We start from the raw sequence: 25,011 nt of genomic DNA on the forward strand, positions 1-25,011 counted from the left end.
AGGTTTGGGTTGATACTGGATTCCTCAGAACAAAAAACAACAACAAAAAAAGAAATCCTGCCCCTAAATCACACAGAAATGCTTGACAAAGAATTCATTGGGATTTTCCAAAACGGTGTAACAATCTCAATCCCAAAGAAAATCCCTGGAAAATGTTGAGATCTGCCATGCGTGAAAGAAACCATGCAAGCATTCTAAAATGTAAACACACAATCATGAGACAACCTATTGGGGCAACAAGCTTTTAGATTGCTGTAAGAAAGTTTGGAGCCAGTTGTCCTTACTAAAGCCTTAACAACAAACTCATAACAAAGCGCTCTTCCTTTCCTTTTATTACTGTCGAGGGCCGTATTTGCTACTCTAGTCTATTTTGAAAAGGATCCACACAAGGCAAAAAAAACCAAAACAAACAAAACAAACCACCACCTTGTCAGGGTAAAGAGGAGACTAGATTACATATCAGTAAAATGTCTGCATGAACCACATTATGAGAATAGATGAAAAAACAAACAAACAACAACAACAAAAAACATGTTCGTGTGGGACCCTTATAAGAAGGGTTTGGATGACGGCCAAATAAAGCAGGGTGGGTGGTCTTCCTTTCTGGTGTTATATAAGCTACATTCCTGGATGAGTGGGTGAGATCTACTCATCGTAAATTCAAAAATAAATAAATAAAAGCAAAACAACTTTGGATATTATGGAGTGTGACATTGACATCTGTGATCATTGCTTTCTTTTAAACATACATTTTCATCAATTGGAGATCAATATTCTGAGTCACAATTCTTCATATTCACCAAGTTTATGAAAGTTGACCTCCATAAAATGTCGTTTCTAATAAATGGCACAGAGAGTGTCAAAGTGGAGGACATTCTGATGAGAATACATGATGAGGTAAATTTGCTGGATTCAGTCAAAAAATATTTTTGAAGAAAATGATGATGATACCCTTCGTGCAGGATTAAGTATAGTTTAGGGTTTTCTGTCCTTTACGAGCATATTGCTGCTCTCCTCGTATAAGATAAGAAAACCATTATTTGTCTCACAATGGATACATTCGCAATTTACAACAGCAAAATTTGAAAGTTTCTTTATAAATTTTCAGCCGTTTTTTTTAAACATCCGTTTGTACTATGTGTTCTCCTACATGTCCTGTTTAAATTGTGTAGCTAAACAACCAATGAAAACATTTGTGATGTAGTGGTAGGCACCTCTGCCACAGTTCAGCGATTCCGGGTTCAAATCTCAGTTCGGGTCTTCCCATGTGCAATTTTGCATATTCTTTGTGTGGTTGCGATTATTTTCTCCAGGTACTCTGCATTCCCTTTCCAAAAGGATACATGCTGGATTCATTATAGATTCTTAATTGTCTGTGGATGTGAATGTGAGTGTAAATTTTTGTCTATAGGTGCCCTGTGATTGGTTGCCCACCAAATGACGGTGCAATCCCCACGACCGTATTGGGAACACACGCTTCAGAAGAAAGATATGTAGTAAAATGTACATGCATTGTTATTTGGAAATATGTACAACACAATATGAAAATAATGGTTGTGGAATCATTTATATTTTTCAATATAAATGATTGAAGCTGTCTAAAAACATCATTTGCCATGTGTTTTAAAGAAACACATGAACAGAAACATGATGTGACAGCAACGATAGAGTGCATCTGTTTTTCTGCTTTTCTGTTCAGTGATGTTATTATCCTGACTCCTGACTGCCTGTCTCTGTTTCTGACCTTATCATGTGTCCATGTGCACAGTCGCAGTGCAAGAGTTGTGTAGCAATATAAAAACATGTCAAATTAGGAGTTGAGAACTCTTAACATTTTGGGCATGAGTTTTCTCCCGCTTCTTCTTCTTCTCCAGTCACTACGTATCATCAAATAATTCCAGTCCATTGTTGGAAACATTGTCTGGCATTCGGGGTGAGATCAACTAGGTCCTCTTGGGTGCAAGATGTCGGGAGGAGTGGGCAGACAAAGAGATGTTGCATGGTCTGATCCTCTCCACACAGACAAGAGATGTCGCCATTCTCATTAAACCCCCACTTTATCAAGTTTGTTTTGCATCGGCCGCAGCAGTTCTCAAGCGGTGAAGGGAAGACCAGAGTGGCCATGCTTCACTGGCACCAGATGGAAGAGATTCGAATGGCCTGGTAAAAGACACTGTGTGTGGGGCTTGGCTACGATGTTCTGTCCACAGAGCGACACGTTGCTTGTCCAGATTTCTGTCCAGAGCCTCGACAGAGTGCAGGAAGCTGTGCCTTGATTTGAACCATTTTGCTGTTGGCTCGTGATTGTAGAGTTGGTTGTCTCCATTTTTTTTTCTGGGATGCAACTGTCCTCCGGATGCTTGGTGGAGCAATCCCACTGAGTAGGTATAGGTCATCAACCTTTGTAGGCTTCAGGCAGCCAGTGACAGCACGGCAAGCAGAGTTTAGCACTGTTCAACCCTGGTGGCATGGGCTGATCTACACCAGACCGGTGATGCGTACTCCGCTGCAGAGAAACATAAAGCCAACGCTGTTGTACGTACTATCTTGGCATCAGCACCCCACATTGTGTTGGTAAGCTTCCTAAGAATATGCTGTTCCTTGATGTCACTTTAGCCTTGGTCTTTATGATGTGTTACTTGTAGGTGAGAGACCTGTCAAGTGTCACCCCTAGGTAGACTGAATCTGAGATGTGCTGCAGCCTCTTCCCATACCAGCTGATCTGCAGCTTGCGATCGGCTTCGCTGTTTTTTTAGATGAAACGCACAAATTTGTGTTTTGTCTGGGTTTTCCCTTCGGTGTTTGATGGAATAGTAAGGGATGAGCAGGTCCAGAGCATTTGAAAGGGAGACTTCAACTGCTTCAAATGTACTCTTCTGGGAGGCAATACACAAATCATCAGTGTAGAGGAAACATCTTGTGTCTGATTGGGTAGGTTGATCATTAGTGTAGATGTTGAACAACAGGCGGCGAGCACACTACCTTGAGGGAGTCCGTTCTTCTGTGTCCTCCATCTACTCCGATTACCATTGAGGTCTACAAAAAATCTGCGATTTGATAGCATATTGCAGATCAGCTCTTGGGATGGCAGGATTTTTTCCAGTTTTCAGTAGGGCAATGACTCTTGATTTTCTCCACATCTTTGGGATCTTGTTCGAGGCGACACATTCATTTATCAGACTGAGAAACCATCTGCGTGTTCCTGATCCGAAGTGCTTGATTTGTTCCACAAGGATATCATCAAGACCCGCAGCTTTGTTGTTCTTCATGGACTTCATTGCAGATTCTAGTTCATCCATGGTGAAAGGCCTTGTGAAACCTGTAGAGTCATCTGAGAGCGCATCAGACACTTGAGGAAGTTTGGCCCTTTGAGTACGTTGTTGAGCATTACCCCGACGATTCAGCAGGAGTTGGTGGGCAACCTGGTCAGCGGTGACTTGCGGCCTTGGTTGCGACTTGGTGTAGTCGTTTCCCAGGATATGGATAGTCTTCCAGGCTTTCCTACTACTATGGGTCATATCGGTTGATTCAATTAGCTCTTGCCACTTCTTCCATCTTTCTTCTGTGATATAATTTGCTAGTGTTTCGCCAAGCTCGATGGTGTCAACACTAAAGGGGTCCTTATCAAAATGCGAGATGGAGTCATCATATAACACCTCGGAGTCATCAGTCAGGCCTTGGATGTAATTCATACGGCAACCACGAGGAATGTTGCAACGCGACGATGACTTGACTGATTCTACCAAGGCATCATAGTTGCTTGGAGTGGCTGGAAGATCCACAATGGCAGAGTCTAGGTCTTCGGCAAAGCCTTCCCAGTTGTCTTTCTTCAGATTGAAACGTCGCCTAAAAGGGACACTGTGAGGAGAAATGACTGCATTGATCTTGAGCCCTATTGGACGGTGTTGGGTGTGGGGAATAGGGTCCAGGACAATCTTCTCATTCTGATTGGCAATGGCATCTGATGCAAAATTCAGATCTGGATTATATCCCCTTCTCCATCGGGAGCTGTTGAAAGAAGAGGTTAGCATCGTGGATGAGAGACAGTTGACTGTATTCTGCCCAGTTCTCAACCAGCTCACCATCTCCGTTACTTTTAGCAAAACCCCAGTTGACACTGTGACTGTTAAAATCTTCCACAACCACGTTGATGCGATCATCGGTGGGATCAGGGGGAATGTCACAAATGACGTAGGGTTGTTTATATACTGAAGTGACAGAGATTCTCTCTGTGCAGATGGGAATGACTTCAATGTCGTCGTTGTCAGAAAATGATACCTTGTCTGCATGCAAACCTCTGCGTAGAAAAACTGCACTCCCATAATGGTCATGTGGCCTCTCAGCGATGAGGGTCACACCAGAGGTGCGAGGACGGACGTGTGAAGGTCCACGATGTGTCTCTTGGAGGCAGAGGATGTCGCAGTTATTCTTGATACATAAATCGCCAGGAGATCTTGTTTGGCACCAGTAAGTCCTTCGATGTTCGATGATATCACACACAAGGCCGGTCCTGACAAGGACCCATGCTTACGACCTTGGGCACCACCGAAAGATCTGAGGTCTTGTTGAGTCATATTAGCAACGAATAGAAAAACTGCTGTTGACAGCGTAGTGTACTTGAAAGATTCGCAAGTGCAAAAACACCTGACAGGGACCGCGACGTGAACGCTCCTTCAGTGGCCCCCTTCTACCGCTTATCTCTGCTCAAGTCATGGGTGGGCTGCACCCTGACCCAGCTGACTGTGGATGAAAACTGGAGTTCATTCAGTCAGTCAATCACAGAGTATGCTCGAAACAATGGTCTTAATTGCTGTGTGAAATTATGGTGGAAGGCTCTGCCTCTGGCATTGCGATGAATATCAAACATGTTTTCCCTCAAAAAGGAAAAAAAAAAAAAAAGCACATCAAGTCCTGAGGGCATATGATTTCACCATCGCGGCCCCCAACAAAGTTGATAGTGCGGCCAGACTCAACAATAAAATGGTCGATATGTTGACATTCTGTATATCAGGATGTCCAAAGTCTGGCCCGGGATCAATTTTTTACCGGCACGCGGCCGGTCATAAAATCAATACTATGCGTAGTATAAAGTAAATTTGTACAAAAACATTTTTTTTACATTTCACCAGAGGATGGCAGTAGCCTTTTGGCCGCACCCTGGCCGCCGTGACACTTGGCCTCGCATGACCGTTTTAGCCCAGCCCATTTCTGACATGGCGACTGGAACCAAAAAACGTAAGGTTGACTGTGAGGGCCGCCGCTTCCAGGACAAGTGGAAATTGGAGTCTTTTTTCACCGAAATCCCGAACAACTGTGTGTGCCTAATTTGCCAAGAGACCGGGGCTGTTTTCAAGGAATTCAATATCAAGAGGCACTACCAGACGAAACATGCCAACTACGACAAGCTAACTGGAAACCAACGTGGTGAAAAAGTAAACCAACTGGAAGCTGTTTTAACGGCACAGCAGCGCTTTTTCACAAGAGCCCGCGAGTCAAATGAAAATGCTACGAAGGCGAGCTACGAGGTGGCGATGCTGATTGCCAAGCACTGCAAGCCTTTCACCGAGGGTGAATTTATTAAAGACTGTGTAATGAAAATGGTCGAGAAAATTTGTCCCGCGAAGAAGCAAGAGTTTGCCAATATTTGCCTGGCTCGTAACACTGTGGTACGGCGAACTGAAGACGTTTCATTAGATATTAAGAGACAATTAGAAGCAAAAGGAACTGAGTTAGATTTTTTTCGTTAGCCTGTGATGAAAGCACGGATGCATCCGACACCGCTCAGCTACTGATTTTTTTTGAGAGGAGTGGACAACGACATGAACGTGAGTGAAGAGCTTCTGGGCCTCCTGAGTCTGAAGGACCAAACAAGAGGAACAGATTTGTTTGTTTCATGTATGTTCTGCCGTAGACGACATGAAACTACAGTGGAATAAAGTCACCGGGATTATTACGGACGGCGCACCTGCTATGACTGGTGAGCGGAGTGGATTATCAACCCTTGTCTGTAACAAAGTCAGCAAAGAAGGAGGCAGAGCTATTAAACTCCACTGTATATTCACCAAGAAGTTCTCTGTGCTAAACATATCAGATATGATAATGTTATGAAACCGGTGATAAAAGCGATTAATTATATTCGCTCCAAAGCGCTGTGCCACCGGCAGTTCCAGTAGTTTCTTCTTAATATCCAGGCTGAATACGGAGATGTTTTGTATCATAATGACGTAAGATGGCTCAGTCGGGGGTCTGCACTGTAGCGTTTCTACGCTTTTAGGGAGGAAATTGAACAATTCTTGACAAAAAAGGGACAACTGATGCCACAACTTTCTGATCCCTTTTGGCTAGCTGATTTGGGATTTTTAGTCGACATAATGCGACATCTGAATGCGCTGAACACAAGCCTTCAAGGGCAAAATGCACTGGTAAGCCAACTATATTCACACATCAAGGCATTTCGGACTAAGCTACAACTTTTCCAAAGACACCTATCACAGGAGCAGCCCAATACTGCACATTTCCCATCGCTGAAGGAAATTATGACCAGTTTCCCACAGAAAAGTGCGCAAATGGCAAAGTACGCAGCAGACATCTCCTCTCTGGCTGAGGAGTTTCAACAGCGCTTTCGGGACTTTGCAGCTATTGAAAAGGAGATGATGCTTTTTTCCTCTCCTTTCTCTGTGGACCCTGATGACGCTCCAGACCACCTGCAGCTGGAGCTCATTGAGCTGCAGTGTGACGCCGAGTGTCGCGGTCGGCACCAACAGCTCCCTCTTGTCGACTTCTACCGCCCAACTGGATGAAGGCAGGTTCCAAGCAATGCGAACATTTGCTAAGAAAATGCTGCGCTTGTTTGGCTCCACATACTTGTGCGAGAAGACACAAGTATGATTTTCACAAGTATGATATTCTCCGTTATGAACATGAACAAGAGCCACGTGAGGACGAGACTAAGTGACTCTCACCTGCGTGACGTCTTGCGCATCAAAACCACTGTTCTTGAGCCAGACCTGGACTACATACTGCAGTCCAGGTCTCAGTTTCACCCTTCACATTAGTGCAGGCAAGATGTTTATTTATTCTTTTTTATGTTTATTTATTTATTTATTTATTTGTTCCAAGATGGCGCCCGAGTAGGCAGCCTCCGGCAAGTGCTCTTCAAGAGCCTTGCGTTTTTGTTCTTTTTTGGTGTTTTTGTCTTTTGTTTTGTCAGATGTTGTTTGTTGTTTCATCGTGTGGACCTGATATGGACTGTTTTCAGCGTTTTTTGGCCACGACATTCGTCAAAGGAGAAGTATCTGTGCTTGGTGGTTGCGCCTTCTCGGCAGCACGCCTGTACCAGCACCGATTTTGATTGGGAGGAATGTCGGCGCCATTGTCCATCGGTGCTGGACAGATCTGGGGCGCTTGTGTTTTTTGCGCCTGTAATGGGCAGCATTTTTCACAACCCCATTTTGTTCAGTGAATATGTCGGCGCTGTGGGACAGTCGGCGTTGGTGTGGCTGGATGGATGGCTGCTGAAGTTGAGGATGAGGAGAGAGGAGCGTTGGCGCAGAGCGCCGATGCGTATTTGGAACCGAGAGCTGCCGCTTGGAATTGAAATGGATTTCCATGGGACAGGAGAAGTGAACCAATCTCTTTTTTCATCAATGGATGCTACAGCTTCTTGTTGACTTTGAAACTTAGCTTGTAGCCGACGTGTGCACATTTTGAGCATGACGTCTCTGATCCACTGGTTAAAGGACACTTTGATTCTGTCCTCTTTCATCTCAAACTGCTTCAAACAACAAAGCGTGTGACGGAAAAGTGGTTAGGACTGCACGACTGTCCGTGTTTTATGTTATGTGTTGTGTTTATTATTTTACTTTATGTTAACTGTTTTGTTAAGCGCTTTGTTACAGCTGCCGCTGTTGTGAAAGCGCTATATAAATCAGCATGTATTGTATTGTATTATTCCTGAGATGTTTATTTATTCCTTGAATAAATTATTAAATCTCAGTTAATTGTTTTTTTGTGATGGTAAAAACCAGTTTTGAGTATGCAGTGATCACTGTCTTGAATTTATTTTACAGTGAGCATTTAATAGTGAATAATACGTAATTCTGCAAATTACTTGGATGTCTGTAATCTCCCCAAGTGTGTATTTTTTTTCATTTTTTTGTGGTCTGTGATTTTGTTTGGAAAAAATGAAGTCTGCCATTTGCAATAAATACATATATATATAATCATAAAATAGTTCCTTTGTATTTAATCTTAATGGTTCAAAGAATGTCAGGCTCAATAGTCGGCCCTTGCATATTTTCACTTTACCAAATCTGGCCCCCTTTGCAAAACGTTTGGACACCCTTGCTGTATATCATATACCCCAGGGGTCGGGAACCTTTTTGACTAAGAGAGCCACAAAAGCAAAATATTTGGAAATGTATTTCAGTGAGAGCCTGAAAGATATATATATATATATATATATATATATATATATACACACACACACACACACACACACACACACACACACACACACACACACAAACTGTATTTTAAAAGTGAATTCAACAAAATGTCAGATTAATACACTTCTGAATGTATTCTTTTCAATAAGTTTGTTTTAATACTCACCATTAATGTGAATGGTTTTCCGTTCCTCACGATTGCGAAAGATCCAGCAAAACTAGTGGGATTATAGTCAGTTTGCCGGGTCCATACGCGGAGTTGCTGCTGGTGGCTAGCTTGGACCCTGCTCAGTAGCTTGCATGCTTGCTTTCTGCTCTCTCTCGTAGTGTGTTTTGATGCGAACATAGCATGCCGCTTTACATTCGACCACTTCATCGATGGTATTTTGTCATTGCAAATTAGACACACCGCAGGACCTGTTCCCTCCGCAAAGGTGAATCCTTCGGTCCATTCGTCGTGAAGTGTACCATACTCGTCATCTTTTTTTCTTTTCGCCATCTTATTCATCGAAGGATTAGCTTTGAGCTAATGACTGAGCGGGCTGATTCAAAAGGGGGCGTTTACCTGTTGTCACAGCAACGGCCAACGTAGGACAGTATCATCCAATTAAAATTTCCCCTTCCAACTGCAGGACACGACCAGTGAAAAGTCGATGGATGTATTAAACAAGCGAGAATATTTTGTTTTATCTGCGAGCCAGATGCAATCATCAAAAGAACCATAGGTTCCCGACCCCTGATATACACAAAGCTGAAGTAGTACAAACATGGAACTAAAGCAAACTGACTAACCAACGAGGCACACCGGGACAAGACGCGAGTTGCTGGAGGAAGGGAGCTGATTGGTAGTCAAAAAGGAGCATGGCTGCCGAGAACAGCTGGACAGGAAAACCTAAAGAGTACACATGATATGAAAACAGTTACCCTCGGGAAACATGACAAGTCACCAGGCTGGAAAGGATTGGGTGTAGTCTGCCTTCTGCCAGAAGTTATCTAGGATAGGCTAAAGCTAAAGACAATGAACACGGTAAGCAGTATAGAAAACGATGGATGGATGTCATCTTAGTGAGTGAAAAACATCGAGTGATGACAAAGGTCGCAAGTTTGCCTGTGAAGTGTTAGACACACTCACACATCCACTTACACTTAAGTTTAGAAGTAGTTGGACAGATGATGGGTTTTTTTTTCCTTCATCCAGGAGTGTTATTCAAATGTGTAGTCTTTCAAGTTGAAGTGTTGAGCAGGTTCTAAATCCTGTCGTCACCAGAACCTTGGTAATTAAGAAAATGACTTTTTTTTTCTTCCCAAGACTGAGTCAACAAACCCCAAGGGGTTCAATCCAACCCATATTAGCAACCATTGCTTTTGAAGTTTCATTTATTCTTTCGTAATTACAACAATCATATGCAAATTATGTCAAGGGTAAAGCGCTGGAAACCTTTTGAAGTAAATGGACATCAACAGGAGATTCCACCATGAATCCTTTTTGCATCATGCTATACTTTTTGTACTTTTATAGCATTTTAACTGTGATATTTTTTTAGCCCGGCTATTTTAAAAAAATACTTTTTGTTGATTATGCTGCAACCACGAGTAACTTTTCTACAACATGGATCTGGCTAAATATGACAGGCGATTTGAACCATTCTTTCCTTTGATAATTATCGAAATGTGAGGTTACTTGCCAACAGACGAACAAACGGCTGTAAGAAAAAGTACATTGTTTGTTTACAATCACCCTTGAGTTGGGAGATTTCAACATCTCGGCCCACTCAAAGCTTGGTAAATGGTTCAGTCATATCCTCTACGACAGTGGTTCTTCACCTGGATTCGATCGAACCCCAAGGGTTCAGTGAGTCGGACTCATGGAGGGTAAGACACACACAACTCAACATGTAAATTAGTTATGACACGCCCGCTTGGCCATCACTGGCTGCAGATGATCACATGACATTGCTTGTCCAATCAATGCTGCGGGACGTGTGACTGTCATGATAGCAGACGTACAATATATATATATATATATATATATATATATATATTTATCTCTTGAAATTGTGTTTACTTTTTTTCAGTTTTTAATAAATGCGTTTTTTAAAATATCTTGAATTTGCAAAAAATATACAGGTATATATTTATTTTTCACTCATGAAGGGTTCGGTGAATGTGCATATTCAATGGTTGGGTTCGGTACCTCTAAAAAGGTTAAGGACCACTGCTCTACGAGAAGGAATTAACACTCTGGACATGGATGCCAAAGGCGAATGTGACGAGCTCTTTTACAGACAATGGGCAACAGCCCAGAATAGGAAAAGAACTTACATTTGTCTACAAATCTAAAGAATTGTGTTCTGTTTATTAGTGATGTGACAACTGACAGAAGCAATATCAAACCAAAAGAGCATCCACCACTTTTCATTTACCGAAGACAGAAAGAGAAGAAACACGAGCGAGCAGCAAGAAAGCCTGTTCAGGCAATGACGGCCCATCCAAGCATATCGAGGAAGGAAACCTTACGGTTTTTTTTCATGTCCAGACTCCAGACAGTGACTAAGTATTAGAATTTTTAACCAAATAACGAAAGTGGCCGCGAAATATACATTCACATTGAATCTTGGAATACGCTTGAGACTCTAACAAAAGCAAAAAAATTGATTTTACTTCCAAAAGAATGCAAAGGCAGAAACCTTCGAGCTGACAGCCTATTCTCAATCAAATCCTAATTTATTTCAAATTGATTGTCCTGCTGTACAAAGGCAGAATCATGAGAACCTAGATGCCCAAAAAGCAAAAATAAATTATAATAATAAGAGAAATTGATGTATTAAAAAGATGTGGGTTTATGCTGAAGGAGCTGAGTTTTTGTTTTTGCCAGAGAGTCCCTTTTTTTAAGTTTAATAGGACTTGCCCACAATGTTTTTAAGAAAAAGTGTTGCCCATGTGAGAGGAATATTAATTAGCCTCTCCTGGAGCCATCTCCAGTTGAACATCGACCCTAATGTGGCATGACATTTATCAGTGATACGCAAAAACAATCTACACATTGATGTTGACATTTAATTTCGGGGGGGGGTGCATGTTTTAACTTTTACAAGCGCAGTCAGATACTGGGGGGTTTGTCCTGCTGAAAAGGGCTCCTGCTGAGATCACGAGTATTAGTAAAAAAAAAAAAAAAACAACCCCCACTTTCACAAATTCTCTTCCTGTTGTTTCATTTGTTGTTTTCATTTCCACTTCCATTCAACTCTGAATCACATTGCAATCAACAAAAGCGTTCACTATGGAGCAAGGGACTCTGACGCAAAGAAAAATCATGTGAGGGTCCCCTTCAAAACTGATTGGTTATCATGGACTATCATCATAAAATAAGTGCCAAGGCCATGATGTGACTGTCGACTGCTCACTCCGCTACGTCACTGGGCAGCTCAAGTTCTTAAACGATGGAGGAGGGGCCACTTGATCATCCTCGACACCCAATTATGTCAATAGGCACTGTTTAGTTATGCCCCCCCCAAAAAAAAAATCAGGAAATATAAAATGGTGTTTAAAAAAAAAAACTGGTGGTTTCTCCGCACTTCAGTACTACATAGTTCTTTGTTTTTGCACTCGTTGAGCAATTATCTTCAAAGAAGTAGACTGTTTTTAGAAAGTTAGTTTTTGCTGCTGTAGACTGCAAATTTCCCCAGTGTGGGACAAATAAAGGTTATCTTAACTTAACTTAAAAGACGGCCAAGGAGATGGTAAAACTGGATAAACTAGTAGTTTCCATTTCGTTCTGTCTACTATGAACTTAATAAAGTACAAAAATGATTCGGGGACCACGTAAGGAGTATTTCCATACAGGATGAGAATAAAATTAGTTTTTTGTTGGTTTTTTTTCAGTGGGCTCAGTGGTGGGGCAACCAGGTGGAAGAAATCGGCAACATCGGAACTGAACGACTATAGGCCTGTCGCCCTGACGTCTGTGGTCATGAAGTCCTTTGAACGCCTTGTGCTGAACCACCTAAAGAACGTCACCGGACCCCTGCTGGACCCTCTCCAGTTTGCCTACCGGGCAAACAGGTCTGTGGAAGACGCAGTCAACATAGGTCTGCACTACATCCTCGAGCAGCTCGACAGCACAGGGACCTATGCAAGGATTCTGTTTGTGGATTTCAGCTCTGCGTTCAACACCATCATCCCGGAACTCCTCACCCCCAAACTTCTCCACCTCGGTGTGTCCCCTACGATCTGCCAGTGGATCCTCAGCTTCCTGATGGGACGGACACAACAGGTGAGACTGGGAGCAACAACATCATCAATACGCACCACCAGCACTGGAGCCCCACAGGGATGTGTCCTCTCTCCACTGCTCTTCTCTCTCTACACAAACGATTGCACCTCAACAGATCCAGCTGTCAAACTCATAAAGTTCGCAGACGACACCACGGTCATCGGTCTCATCAAAGACGGCGACGAGTCTGCGTACCGCCAACAAGTGGAGCAGCTGGAGCTCTGGTGCAGCCGACACAACCTCGGGCTGAACACGCTCAAGACTGTAGAGATGATCGTGGACTTCAGGAAACATTCTTCTCCACAGTTGCCCCTCACACTATCCAACTGCCCTGTGTCAACCGTCGAGACCTTCAAGTTCCTGGGAATCACAGTCTCCCAGGACATGAAGTGGGAAGTCAACACCATCTCCATCCTGAAAAGGGCCCGGCAGAGGATGTACTTCCTGAGACTGCTGAGCAAGCATGGCCTGCCACAGGAGGTGCTACGACAGTTCTACACGGCAGTCATCGAATCAATCCTGTGTTCTTCCATCACGGTTTGGTTTGGGGCCGCCACAAAAAAGGACAAAATCCGACTTCAACGGACAGTTAGGACGGCGGAAAAAATCGTTGGCACCGCCCTACCCACTCTTGAGGACTTGCACACTGCAAGAATCAAGACAAGGGCACGGAAAATCCGCCTGGATCCCCCGCACCCTGCCCACCACCTTTTCCAGCTACTCCCCTCAGGCAGACGCTACAGATCCATGCGCACCAAATCCAGTAGACACTTAAACAGCTTCTTCCCTCTAGCCATTAACTCCTTAAACAGTCACTGACGTAGTCACTCTTCTTGTACTACAAATACTGCTACTGGTTACTCTAAAATGGTTCAATGATTTGTTGTTTACGATGATACTAATGCAGCGTGTTATACCGGAGACAAATTCCTTGTGTGTTCTACATACTTGGCCAATAAAGATGATTCTGATTCTGATTCTGATTCTGGAAGCAGGAGATGTGGCATGCGTCTAGGCTGCCAGTTGGTGTGGTGTTGGTGATTAGATGGACTGAGGTGACTGTCTTAACGGTGCCTCACGCCCGGGACGCTGGCTGGCAGGCCGAAGAAGGGAAATGTGGACAGTGAAGCGGCATCTTTGGGCCATTGACATATTTGGGCCATTGATAAAAACATGAAGTCCAAGCACTGTTCCAACATGACTGACGGTCATTGGGAAGGGTGCGCGCAAAGCTGGCTATCAGCAGCTTCTGTTCGGACTCCATCCCTGGCTGATTCCCTTTAGTGCAAGTCAACAGAGTCAAGTAAGGGCAGACAAATGTACATTACCGGTACTTGTATTGTGCATGCAGGGTTCACGCAGTTATGGAAGGGACACCAATATATATTGTACATAGAAGTACCGGTAATAGTAAGCATATTTTTAAATAGATAAATGAAGTGGATAATTTTGACTTGTAATTGAATTTATAAGTAGTGTGCATGCTGGGCACCCCTGTTTTAGGCCGTGTTGTACCTGCTAAATGATACTTTGGACTGGAACAATTTTCCTTTGACGAAATGGGCTAATGTTAGCTAGTTTGCGTTAACTGTCGTCTAGCTATGATGAGCATTGTGCGTGGTATGGCGGTTCTGCTGTAAGTGTGTTGGAGCCATATATAAAATCTCATTAAAGGCCAACAAAATACTTGGGGCCAGCCCGACTAGCATTATACCAGCTAATTTGCGGCATTACCAGCATGAAAGTATGAGCAATGTGAAGTGAGCCGTGCTCAGCCAAGAGGTCGAGCGGTTCATGATAGCTGCTGACAGACAGCCATGAATGCGTGATGTATTTTCTCCACGCTGTGTTACCCAAGTGGCATGTGACGTGAGAAGAATGTCAACAACATTATCTTATCATTTCCAACTTTAGGCTCGGGTCATTGATTTGCATGTAATTGGAGTCAAATTCTCAGTGGAGCCATTGTTTTGAAAATATTTGTGAAATGAATTCTTCAGTTTGAAATAATGTGTCCGACTTGACTCATGCTATACTCCATTTAGTGGCTTGTTGACTTCAATGCTTGCTGAAATGACGCTTTGAGAGCAGTGAAAATGATGTAAAACACTTTGACACGCGGAATAATCGATAGGATGAGCCACTGTCAAACATGTACCGTAAATGGAGCAGAGAAGAAGACTTGTTTTGTATCGTCACTGTCCTATGAAAAACACGTATGTTCATTTTTATAATTTTCAAAATGTTTACAGTAATCGGACAGCTGCATTTTAATTGGCAGAATTTTTTTAACAGCAATGTTTATTAATAGTTTCTTTCCAAATTAAGAAGATAAACCTTTTTTGTCATAACATTAGCAATTATTTTCATGGATTTCACTTAACATGAACGGCTACTTGTTTTTATAAAACAAACAAATTTAAGTCTTTCTAGACTTCACTTTGTAACAATGTTTTTTGAAGGCAAGTTTGTTTTAATCTGACATTTATCTATTATTATTTCCATGGCAAACTTAACATTTATAATGTCATCGTTACATTTCGGGACCTGGTACGGTCCCTGTGGGTCCTTTCTCTTTCAAGAGGAAGTTAACCCAAAGATTTTCTTGACAAGAATATGTTCTATGCAGCCCCACTGGTCTAAACACAGCATTCTGATTGCCATGTGGAATATGAACTCGGCAATAAAATACACCCGTTTTTGTCCATCTCACGGGATGGCCATTTTGCCACTTGACGAAAACAGGTGAGCAGCGATTGGTCTTTAGCCCCGAACAACTGTGAGGTCAGAAAGTGGCAAAATGGCCGCCCTCTGATATGGACAAAAATGTGTCGATTTTGCTGCTTAAATCCAATTCCAGAAAGACAGGATGAATCTGGAATGTGTTACGACCCTATGTTTTTTTAAATTGTGAAAATAATTAGTTTTTTTCAATTTGACATACTGGTGGGGTTCTTGAAGCTAGATAAGACTTTGTCTACAGCACAGAATGTGCAATATACTTGAATAATTTCTTTGGCTGACTGACACAAGCGGAAAATAGTGTCTATATTTCCAGCTTGAAAACATACAAATTGTTCTGCTTCCTCCATTGTTACTTTTTAATGTGGTCAAGGGATGACACGGGTCATACGTCACTCACCCAGATGAAAGTTTTGATTCTGAAGGCCCAGAATGCTTCACTTCAATTTGTGAGCGCTGGAGTTCCCCTTTCCTAATGTGTTCTAAAATGTCAAGTTGTTTGCTGTAAGTCATTATCGAGGAATGGGGTCTCCTCCTTTATTTTCTTATGTGTTATTTATTAGTATTGTTCCACATATACGCGTGGGGGTGTGGGAGGGGGGGGGGGGGCAGGTAGGCCGGGATTGAAAAATATGTGACTCCTAGTCGAGTGTGCTCAAATGTCACCCTCAAGAGGTATCTGATGGCACTGGCACTCGATTATGAATGTTAAGTGTTCGCTACCTTTTCTGTGAGCGGATTGTCATGAATGTTAATTGCTATACCATCATGAATTGTCATCTTGCAAAGTAACGGTAGTCAGATTACTAAATTGAGAAACGTCATGCTTGAGATTAGTCGTTAGTGTCAAGAAAATTGCTATAACTGGGTAAAGGACTGGTTTTATTAGTTGATTTGCAAATCCTGTAAAAAAATATGAGACAAAAAAGGAACAACTGTAGAGTGTGGCGTTGAGGCTCAAGAGCCATTTGCCTAAAACCTTTCATCAGGGAAAGGGCATCAACATCAGAATCAGAATCAGAATCATCTTTATTGGCCAAGTATGTAGAACACACAAGGAATTTGTCTCCGGTATAACACGCTGCATTAGTATCATCGTAAACAACAAATCATTGAACCATTTTAGAGTAACCAGTAGCAGTATTTGTAGTACTGCTACATGTGTTGTTTTAGCGGTTCCTTTCCATGACAGTCATATTTTGAAGGGCATGAATAATTTGAGGCGCAGCTGTATACCAATAAACTGCCATGTTTACACTCAGTGAATCGACTTTCATAATTTTAAGTTCTTCATGGCTTTAGTGAACACCACTAAATTTCAATGTTCTCCAGTCCAATGTGCTTGAGCTCCAGTAGCTGGGGTCATTCTGGATGTCCACTCAACACATGTTTGTACCAGGCATTTCTTCATTCCATTGGAATGTTGTCTGTCCATGGGGGTCATATATCATACTGTATCCGAACAGAATGTTTCGTGTCAGTGTTTGACTGGTTCCTTTTTTTTCTTGCCTTCAACAATAAATGAATGATAGGGGGTGGATTCATATTGCACATTATGTTCCCACAATACACACGTTGAACTCAGTAGTTCCAAATTACATGAACACAAATGTATGAGAAAACTACACTTAACCAAGGCGCAAATGCAGAGACAATCAGGGCAAAAATGTCCCGCCCTTGGGATTCAACTGAACAAGGGCCCACTTAACTCATTTACACCCTTTGACGTATAAATACGTCAATTTGCGCATAGCCGTTCCCTCCCCATGACGTATTAATACGTCAATCACGTGTTTTCATGGGGGAGGGTGCAAGAGAGTCCAATGCAACTTCTCACCACAGGATTAGGCTTGACGGCAATGTTAAATAGCAAAAAAATGGCCATCGGGTGGCAAAAATCAACCAGGATCACGCCGCAGAAGGAGTAGAAAGGGCGTACAGTGAAGGAGGGGATAGTGGATTGGAACATTAGCAACTAGCAACGATGGAGAAAAGGAAATAACTAACTAAAAATGATTTTTTTTTTGGTATAAAAGCGTCCTCGAAACAAAACAACAAAGGAGATGGTGTTTGTGTGGAAGAGAAAATGACCCTTCGGTCACTAATCGAAAGCGGCACCCGTCAAACGAACGTCGGCCTGCACAAACATGGCGTGCTACACGCAGCCCGCATAGCTCACGCCGAGTTTCGAGTTCATCTGATGAAGATGAACTTGCTCCACGTCAGCGATCATCGCTTGGCAGAGCATTTTGTGCCTCCCGATGCCCCGCGTCGCCCACAAATCGTCTCCCCGGCGACTTCCAGCGATGATGGCAAAGAGGCTGCATTGCTTCGCATGGCCGACGCCGGGCACACGTCAGCGATTCGTTGGAATCGTCTCGTAAAGACGACGGCGAAAACGATGAATTGGAGAGCGATTTGGATCCCGATGTCGGACGAATATGTGCCTTCGGACGTAACGGAAAGCAGCTGAGAGTCCTCGCCAGAGCCGCTGGAACGACGAGGTAACTGCTGACTAGCTTGCAAGTTCCCATTCAAAACTTCATCACTTCTTATGCCTCCTCAGTCACTTTTATGTACCGCTACATTCCCCGCTATACTATGAAGTTGCCAGTAACACTAATCATTTATGTACGGTTGATGCGTCTCGTAGATGTGGATGAAAATATGCGCTGACTTGCATGTCGCCATAGGTTTTCAAAAAACAAACAAAAAAAAAACAGGACACATTTGGTCCGCTCAGCTCTGCTAAAACCACTCGTGTTAAATTCATATTCCATTTCATTTCAAATTGGATGCTGAGCAACGTGGAATGAATGGTGTAAATAGCAGTGTGCGAGCATGTATGTGTGTGTGTGAGAGATGTTGAAATGTAAGTGGAAAGCAACGATAAAAAAAATAGAAAAATAAAAGTGTGGTAATTGTACATACTTCTATACATTACAGATTGTCCAACCAGAAGCCAAAAGATGACGACTCCTCGCTTTGGTGGTGGAAAGAAAGGTAAATAAAATTATTGTACCTCACTCTGCAGCAAGATATATTTGCAACTTTTTATGGTTCTATAATTTATAGGTCGTGCATCTGGACGTGGTGGGATGAATCGATGGTGACAAACTGGATGGAAGCCAAAAACCATCTTCTCCACAGCTGCAGTTTTCTTCATAGTTCAATAGTTTTGTTGTGTGCAAATAAATTATTTTGCTACAAAAACATTATTTGTAATGTTCATTTGTAGGAGGAACACATTGTTGAGGTATTTGAGCTGCCACAAAAGCAAAAAATAGTGTAAAACTTGAAATGATGCTTGAAATGCATGCTTTTACAAAAAGCTCATTTTCTCCGGATTTCTGCAGAAAATCGGCCTTTCCCATCAAACTTAGCAGTTTTCTAATGCTGATTGCCAACGAACGGAGAAAGATAGAAACAAACTTTTTTTCTGCTGAAAGAAGAGAGTCTCGCCTTTCTTTTGACAGGTTGCATGTATATATAGCCATAGAACAGAAAATTCTGTGGGCCTTGCAAATCGGTCAAAATTCAGTAAAATGTGAGGGATTGAGGGGGTTGCTCCAGTGAAAAGGGGTGGTATTCAATGAGTTAATGGATGTCTCTAAAAAAAAATAAAAAACTATCCTGTGACGTGGGGTGGGTTAACAGTGATCGTTATTCCCCGATGTAGAAAAAAAAAATGGTTTGTCCAACAATGATTAATGTTAAAGCTATTAAATTTATGATTGCCAATACTTTGCGCGGTCGTAGAATGATAGCCGAGTAGGAAGCGACCCAAGGAAAAAAATGCCTTCGGCATCTAGGGAACGTGCGTTAATACAAAAAAAAAACGATACCGGATAGGGCACATTTGGTTTATTTAGCGCTGTTTCACGGATCGTCAGTCAGGGTGCCTTTGTTTGGGTATTTTGTGGTCACAGTCTGCGGAGTCAAATGACTCGGGAGATGTCGGCTTGCCCCACACACACATGAAAACTATTGGCCATACATAATCAAACACATTCATTCGTTAAGATTGTTTGGCCCTGACTCGTTTTGGACCACATCATCGGTACAAATCTACTCTTAACACACTACACACATAAGGAGAATCACATAGGACAATCTTATAAGGCATAAGATTGTCGGGTGCTCGACACGCTTTCTCGGGAAGGAACAAAATCAGGACAAAAACATGCCGATTGACTTTATGTGTGTACCCGTCCAAACTTGCGTTGTGGAAGTTATCGCTAGCGACGTGTGCACGGCTCATCTCCAGTCGACACTGAAGGACTGTGTTTTTGCATTCATTTTTTTCAAAAAAGATATCAAAGCAATTTAATCAGAAGAGCGTGCTCATGCTTGAGAGGCGGTGAAAACAGAGTTGATCAGGTTGCCAAGAAACACACTTGCGCATGTGGCGCATCAAATACCCCCCAAAAATCTATAATTTACCACCCATTATTCCGATGACTCGTGAATGTAGTTTGTGATTGGTGCTTTTCAAGCCCCACCAACATGTGGAAATGCTCTTCAAAGGGGAAGAAAAAAAGTCAGCTGGTGCTGATCCTTTTTCTCAACATTCACGATTGTAAGTTGAGTGTCACGTTTTGTGTGATGGTAGTTGTAGGACCCCAAAAAGCAGGGAGGAGCAGGGTGGATTGACCAAAATGTATTTAACAAAAAAATACACACAGGATTACAATGGAAAAAACACCAAGTCGAAGTACTCAAAAAATGCCTGGAAATCACAAGTATCAAACAAAACAAAAACAGGAAACAAAACATGCCAAGCGCACACGTATGCTCACATACTCACAGCTCGCAATGACCCTACGAACACTGACAGAAACTCAGGGAACTAAATACAAGCAAAGTGACGAGACAACGAGAAACACCTGGACAAGACACACAGGGTTGAGGGAGGGAATTGGTTACACATAAGGGACACTGATAATGAGAACAGGTGGCGAAAAAAGGGCACATGAGGAATCAAAACCAAACGTAACCAGACCGAAGCATAACACTGAGGGGTTCGTTGTTTTTAGTGGATAGCTCTACTTTACGAACGGCAAAAGGAGAGATGGAATCCTTTGAATGCAGTTTTAGTGAAAGGGAGAAAAAAAACAGGCTTCTGCACCGCAGCACGTTCGAGAACACAACTCCTTTTTCCGGCTACGAAAACACTTCCTGTTTCCTTCAGCCAATCAGACGCTCTCAACATAAGCATGGTTAAGAAATTATTAAAGAGAATATAATTTAGGTAACTTTAACATCAAAGACAATACTGTAATGTTCAAACATAAAATGATCATAATTAACAATTTAACAAAAGCTTACATGATCATATATTAAATTACATTTGTCACTGTCACGTAGTAGGGACACATCGAGCCGTCGGGCAGTCAGCATACCTGTCAACTTGTACGTTTTCCCTGTATTTTATACGTTTTTTTATCATTTCAAATCATGTACAGCGTATTACAACTTTTATACGGGGGAAAAAAACCAATTGTGAACCGATCTCACAAAGACAATTTTGGCTCAAATCCAGATCGTCTCACCTGCTGGTAGCCAACGACAATGCCGTCGTCGATCGCTACGATTGTCACGGCAAACCAGCAAAAGTAATCCTCAATCGTATATTTTTTTTCATCGCTGCGTACGGTCGGATTGATAAAGCATGATGTGCGCAGGCGCGGAAAGCCGTTGTATGGGTTTTTGTTGCTTTGTAAGGGGAATCGTAATCATTTATAAGGGCAGCGATAAACCGAGGTTGACAGGTATGAGTCAGTGAGAGTGTACGGTCCCCCTGCCGCCCCGCCTGCACATCAAAAAAGTGCCCGGCAGTGTGCCTTTTCTGACGAAAGCACACGGGAGTATATGGCCCTTAATGAGGTCAAGCGCGATTGAGAATGGACTGATGAAAATTGGAAGCCATATTCTGGATTTTGCAGGTTCCACTTCATGTTAAATCTTCCCAAGTAAGCACAGCATGACGTTTGACCATCTTAATCCAAATAATAGTGTCTTGACTCTTGACTGTCCATATATTCCATCACCGGCTCATATGCAGACAGATCCCACAAAGACAAATTGATGACTGGAGAAAACTAAGTACCATACTGTCAATGACAGAATGAGTCATCGGTGCATTTTTCTCTTAGAAAGGTTAATGAGTGTCTGATGATGTTCATACATGGGTTTTTCTACATGCTCCTTCAGAATCACTTCAAAAAGTATTTTAACATGAAAAGAGTGACTTTGTTAGCTCTCTTATTGGTATACGTTATGCAAGCCTGCATGAAGACATATCCTGGGTCGCTGGGGTTATACGCATCCGAGCATTCCAGGCCATATTTGAAGCAACATAAACTTCATTCGTACACGGCATGTATCGAGAATATTACAGCCTCGCAGGTCGCAATCTCCACAGTACCATTAGATGATTGCATCACGGTAGACACGATCAATAAATACCCTGGTAACATGATCATTACCTGTTCCTTAACATCATTCCAGGCCTTTAAAAAGCTTCTACGGTTTAATTTGTCCTGAGTGGAAGACAGTGAGACTGATTTAAGAAGCCGGAGAGTACATCAAAATGTATTTGGTTGGTGGGGTGGCGTGACACACTCATTACAAGCTGAGGGCTGTGTTGTGTGAGACAAATTAGCACATCTTTTTTTCTGCCTTTAAATCACCTGGAAATGTGGGCGTTGTGTACAACATGCTGAACGGTGTCATTGGCAGTGATGTATAACTCTGCCCCTCATTTCTGGCAGTGAACGCTAAGTAGTTACAGTGCCATGAAAAAGGATTTACCCTCTTTTCAAATGCCGACTTTTTTGCAGGTTTCCCTACTTAAATGTTTGAGATCATCACTTAAGCCACAGGCGCTTCCACTCAACGAGCAGGGAAGGGAACTCTTACCTGCCGGTTGAGTGAAAGTACCTGTGGCTGAAGTCAAACGGATTTTACTTTCTGGAAAAATTGTGGCCTACCCCCTCTGTCATGAAAGTTGCGTCGACCTGATTTTTTTCATAGCACTGTAGCTGGAATTCAACACGTACATGTTAGCCTGTATCTGTGGACCGGAGTGTATCATGATGACATTTCAAGAAAAGTCGTCAGGCAAATATCCAATGCCTTCCATCCAACCATCCATATTTCTGATCCGCTCATCCTCACAAGGGTCGCGGGGCGTGCTGGAGCTTATCGCAGCCGTCTTCGGGCAGCAGGCGGGGGACAACACCCTGAACCGGTTGCTAGCCAATTGCAGGGCACACACAGATGAAGAACCATCTGCCCTCACACTCACACCGTGGGACAATTTAGAGTGTTCCATTAACATGCCATGCATGTTTTTGGAATGTGGGAGGAAACCGGAGTACCCGGAGAAAAACCCTTACAGGCATGGGGAGAACATGCAAACTCCACACAGGGAACCCGGAGCCGGAATCGGACCCTACTCCTCTGCACTGTGAAGCAGACGCACTGACACCGGGCCTCCTCCAATGCCTTCCATTAAGGTTAATATTTTTTTAATTTTACTGAGGGCCGCCCGGTGGTCCAGTGGTTAGCACGTCGACTTTACAGTGCACAGGTTCAATTCCAGCTCCGGCCTCCCTGTGTGGAGTTTGCATGTTCTCCCCGGGCCTGCGTGGGTTTTCTCGGGGTCCTCCGGTTTCCTCCCACATTCCAAAAACATGCATGGCAGGTTAATGGAACACTCTAAATTGTCCCAAGGTGTGAGTGTGAGGGCAGATGGTTCTTCATCTGTGTGTGCCCTGCAATTGGCTGGCAACCGATTCAGGGTGTCCCCCGCCTCCTGCTCGAAGACAGCTGGGGTAGGCTCCAGCAGCCCCCGCGGCCCCAGTGAGGATAAAGCGGTTCGGAAAATGAATGAATGAATGAATGAATAATTTTATTGAAGGGAAGATAGCTCAGAGGGCAGCAAATCATCATTGATAAATCTAAGTAATGGCGTCCACTTAGCGGCGATGTAAGATGTGACACCGCAAAACATCTACAAATGCAAAAATTACGCACTGTGCAACCCTCCGGTGCTCAGTGAGAAAAGCGCATGCATCCTTTGAGGGTTCTGCACTGTGTGAGCATCAGTCGTAATTTTCTCAAACTAATTTAATCTCCTCAATTAATCGGGTCTATGGGGGAGAGGGTTTAGTGTACTCAATGCAGCTGTAGTGACATCTTCCAGAAAAAAGCACATAAGCAAGCTGTTTTTGCTCCTTTTGTCAAGCGCCTTCGAAGTGTCATGGCAATACACAGCACAGATACACTTTGGGCTCAAATAGCTGCCACACACTTAGCGGTGCTGTGATTGTGTCTGGAAAGTACAGGCACTCTGGAGAATTATGACCTATCCTGATCCGGTTCCTGCTTCATCTTCACCCCAAGGCACACTCCTTGCTGGCAGATTGCAAGTGGTGCCGTGAGTTTTCTCCCTGGGCCATATCATCTTTTCCTGCCAGGGATTAAATTGGACTGTGATTCAATCATTGTTTTGCCATAATGGTGACCATTCATTCAATTAAACCATCAACCAAAAAGGCCTGTTAGGAACAGAACAAAAGTTCTGTCAGTCAGACATCATTTGGTGTTGGTATCTATGACACAACGATTATAGCGGAACCATGAAAGACAAAAGCAACCTCTTCCAGGGCTGGTTTTTTTCTGTCAGGAAATAATGGAAAGAAATATGGACGTGAATAATCACTTTCAAGGTCAAACTGTTGCTATCGGAAACCATTACTGGCCATGTTTTAAAAGATGTTGGCATCTTTAACTGTCAAACAAGTGGGATGGGAATTTGATACAATTACAACGATTCTGATTCCCTCATCGATAGGGATGGGCACTGAATCCCGATGTTGAATTATTAATCCAGATTATTGTTAAAAGGCAACCGCTCAGAGTGGGGCCCGCTGCTACGCTCTTTTTTATCTTACTCTTTTACAAACAATGAATTCTTGAAGAAATGATGATGAACATTTAATATTTGTTTTCTATGACCATTGACTGAATCCACTTAGAACAGGGATAGTGCAAAGAAAAAACATAACCCCCCCCCACCCACCCAAAAAAAGCTTTATGCAAATTCAGAGGAAAACTCTTCCCCAAAATCTAAGGCAGAATTCCGAATCGTAACCTCAGTGGCGTTATAATCAGCAGTCCACTGAATTTTTGATCATGTGATGGAAATCATCTCGACCTTTGCAAATGTATGACTTTGACCACACAAAGGAGAGTTTCAGAGCAACATAATAACACACGAGAAATAAAAACGATTTTATTTTCATTTTTCTTAAAGTGCATGTGATAAAAGCACACAAAGAGGCCGGCAAGCTCCGTTCTGTCATGTGACGTCTCTTTCTCCAAGTTGGATGACGCAGATGTGATATCACCGGCTGGTGAATGGGAGCCTTTGACAACTCGGTCGAGTCTGTGTACATCAGTAAAATCAGTTCCTGATGACCTTATCTGGAGGCTACAGCGGGCCTTCTCCATGTGGAAAGCCGGAGGGATTTTTTTTTTCTC

At 42.9% G+C, this 25,011-nt stretch overlaps 1 protein-coding gene across 1 annotated transcript; it reads left to right on the top strand.

Moving 5' to 3' along the window:
* Positions 1-6,566: 6,566 nt before the first annotated feature.
* Positions 6,567-13,652, top strand: LOC147209555 (uncharacterized). Its single transcript, XM_086132011.1, has 3 exons — positions 6,567-6,750; positions 12,559-12,720; positions 12,836-13,652. The coding sequence occupies exons 1-3, from the start codon at positions 6,567-6,569 to the stop codon at positions 13,537-13,539; spliced, it is 1,050 nt and encodes a 349-aa protein (XP_085988137.1). The 3' UTR covers positions 13,540-13,652.
* The last annotated feature ends 11,359 nt before the right edge of the window (positions 13,653-25,011 follow it).

The sequence above is a fragment of the Hippocampus guttulatus genome, chromosome 2 (genome assembly GCF_054856545.1).
Source record: "Hippocampus guttulatus isolate MCC_2025c chromosome 2, RoL_Hgut_1.0, whole genome shotgun sequence".
NCBI classification, from domain to species: Eukaryota; Metazoa; Chordata; class Actinopteri; order Syngnathiformes; family Syngnathidae; genus Hippocampus; species Hippocampus guttulatus.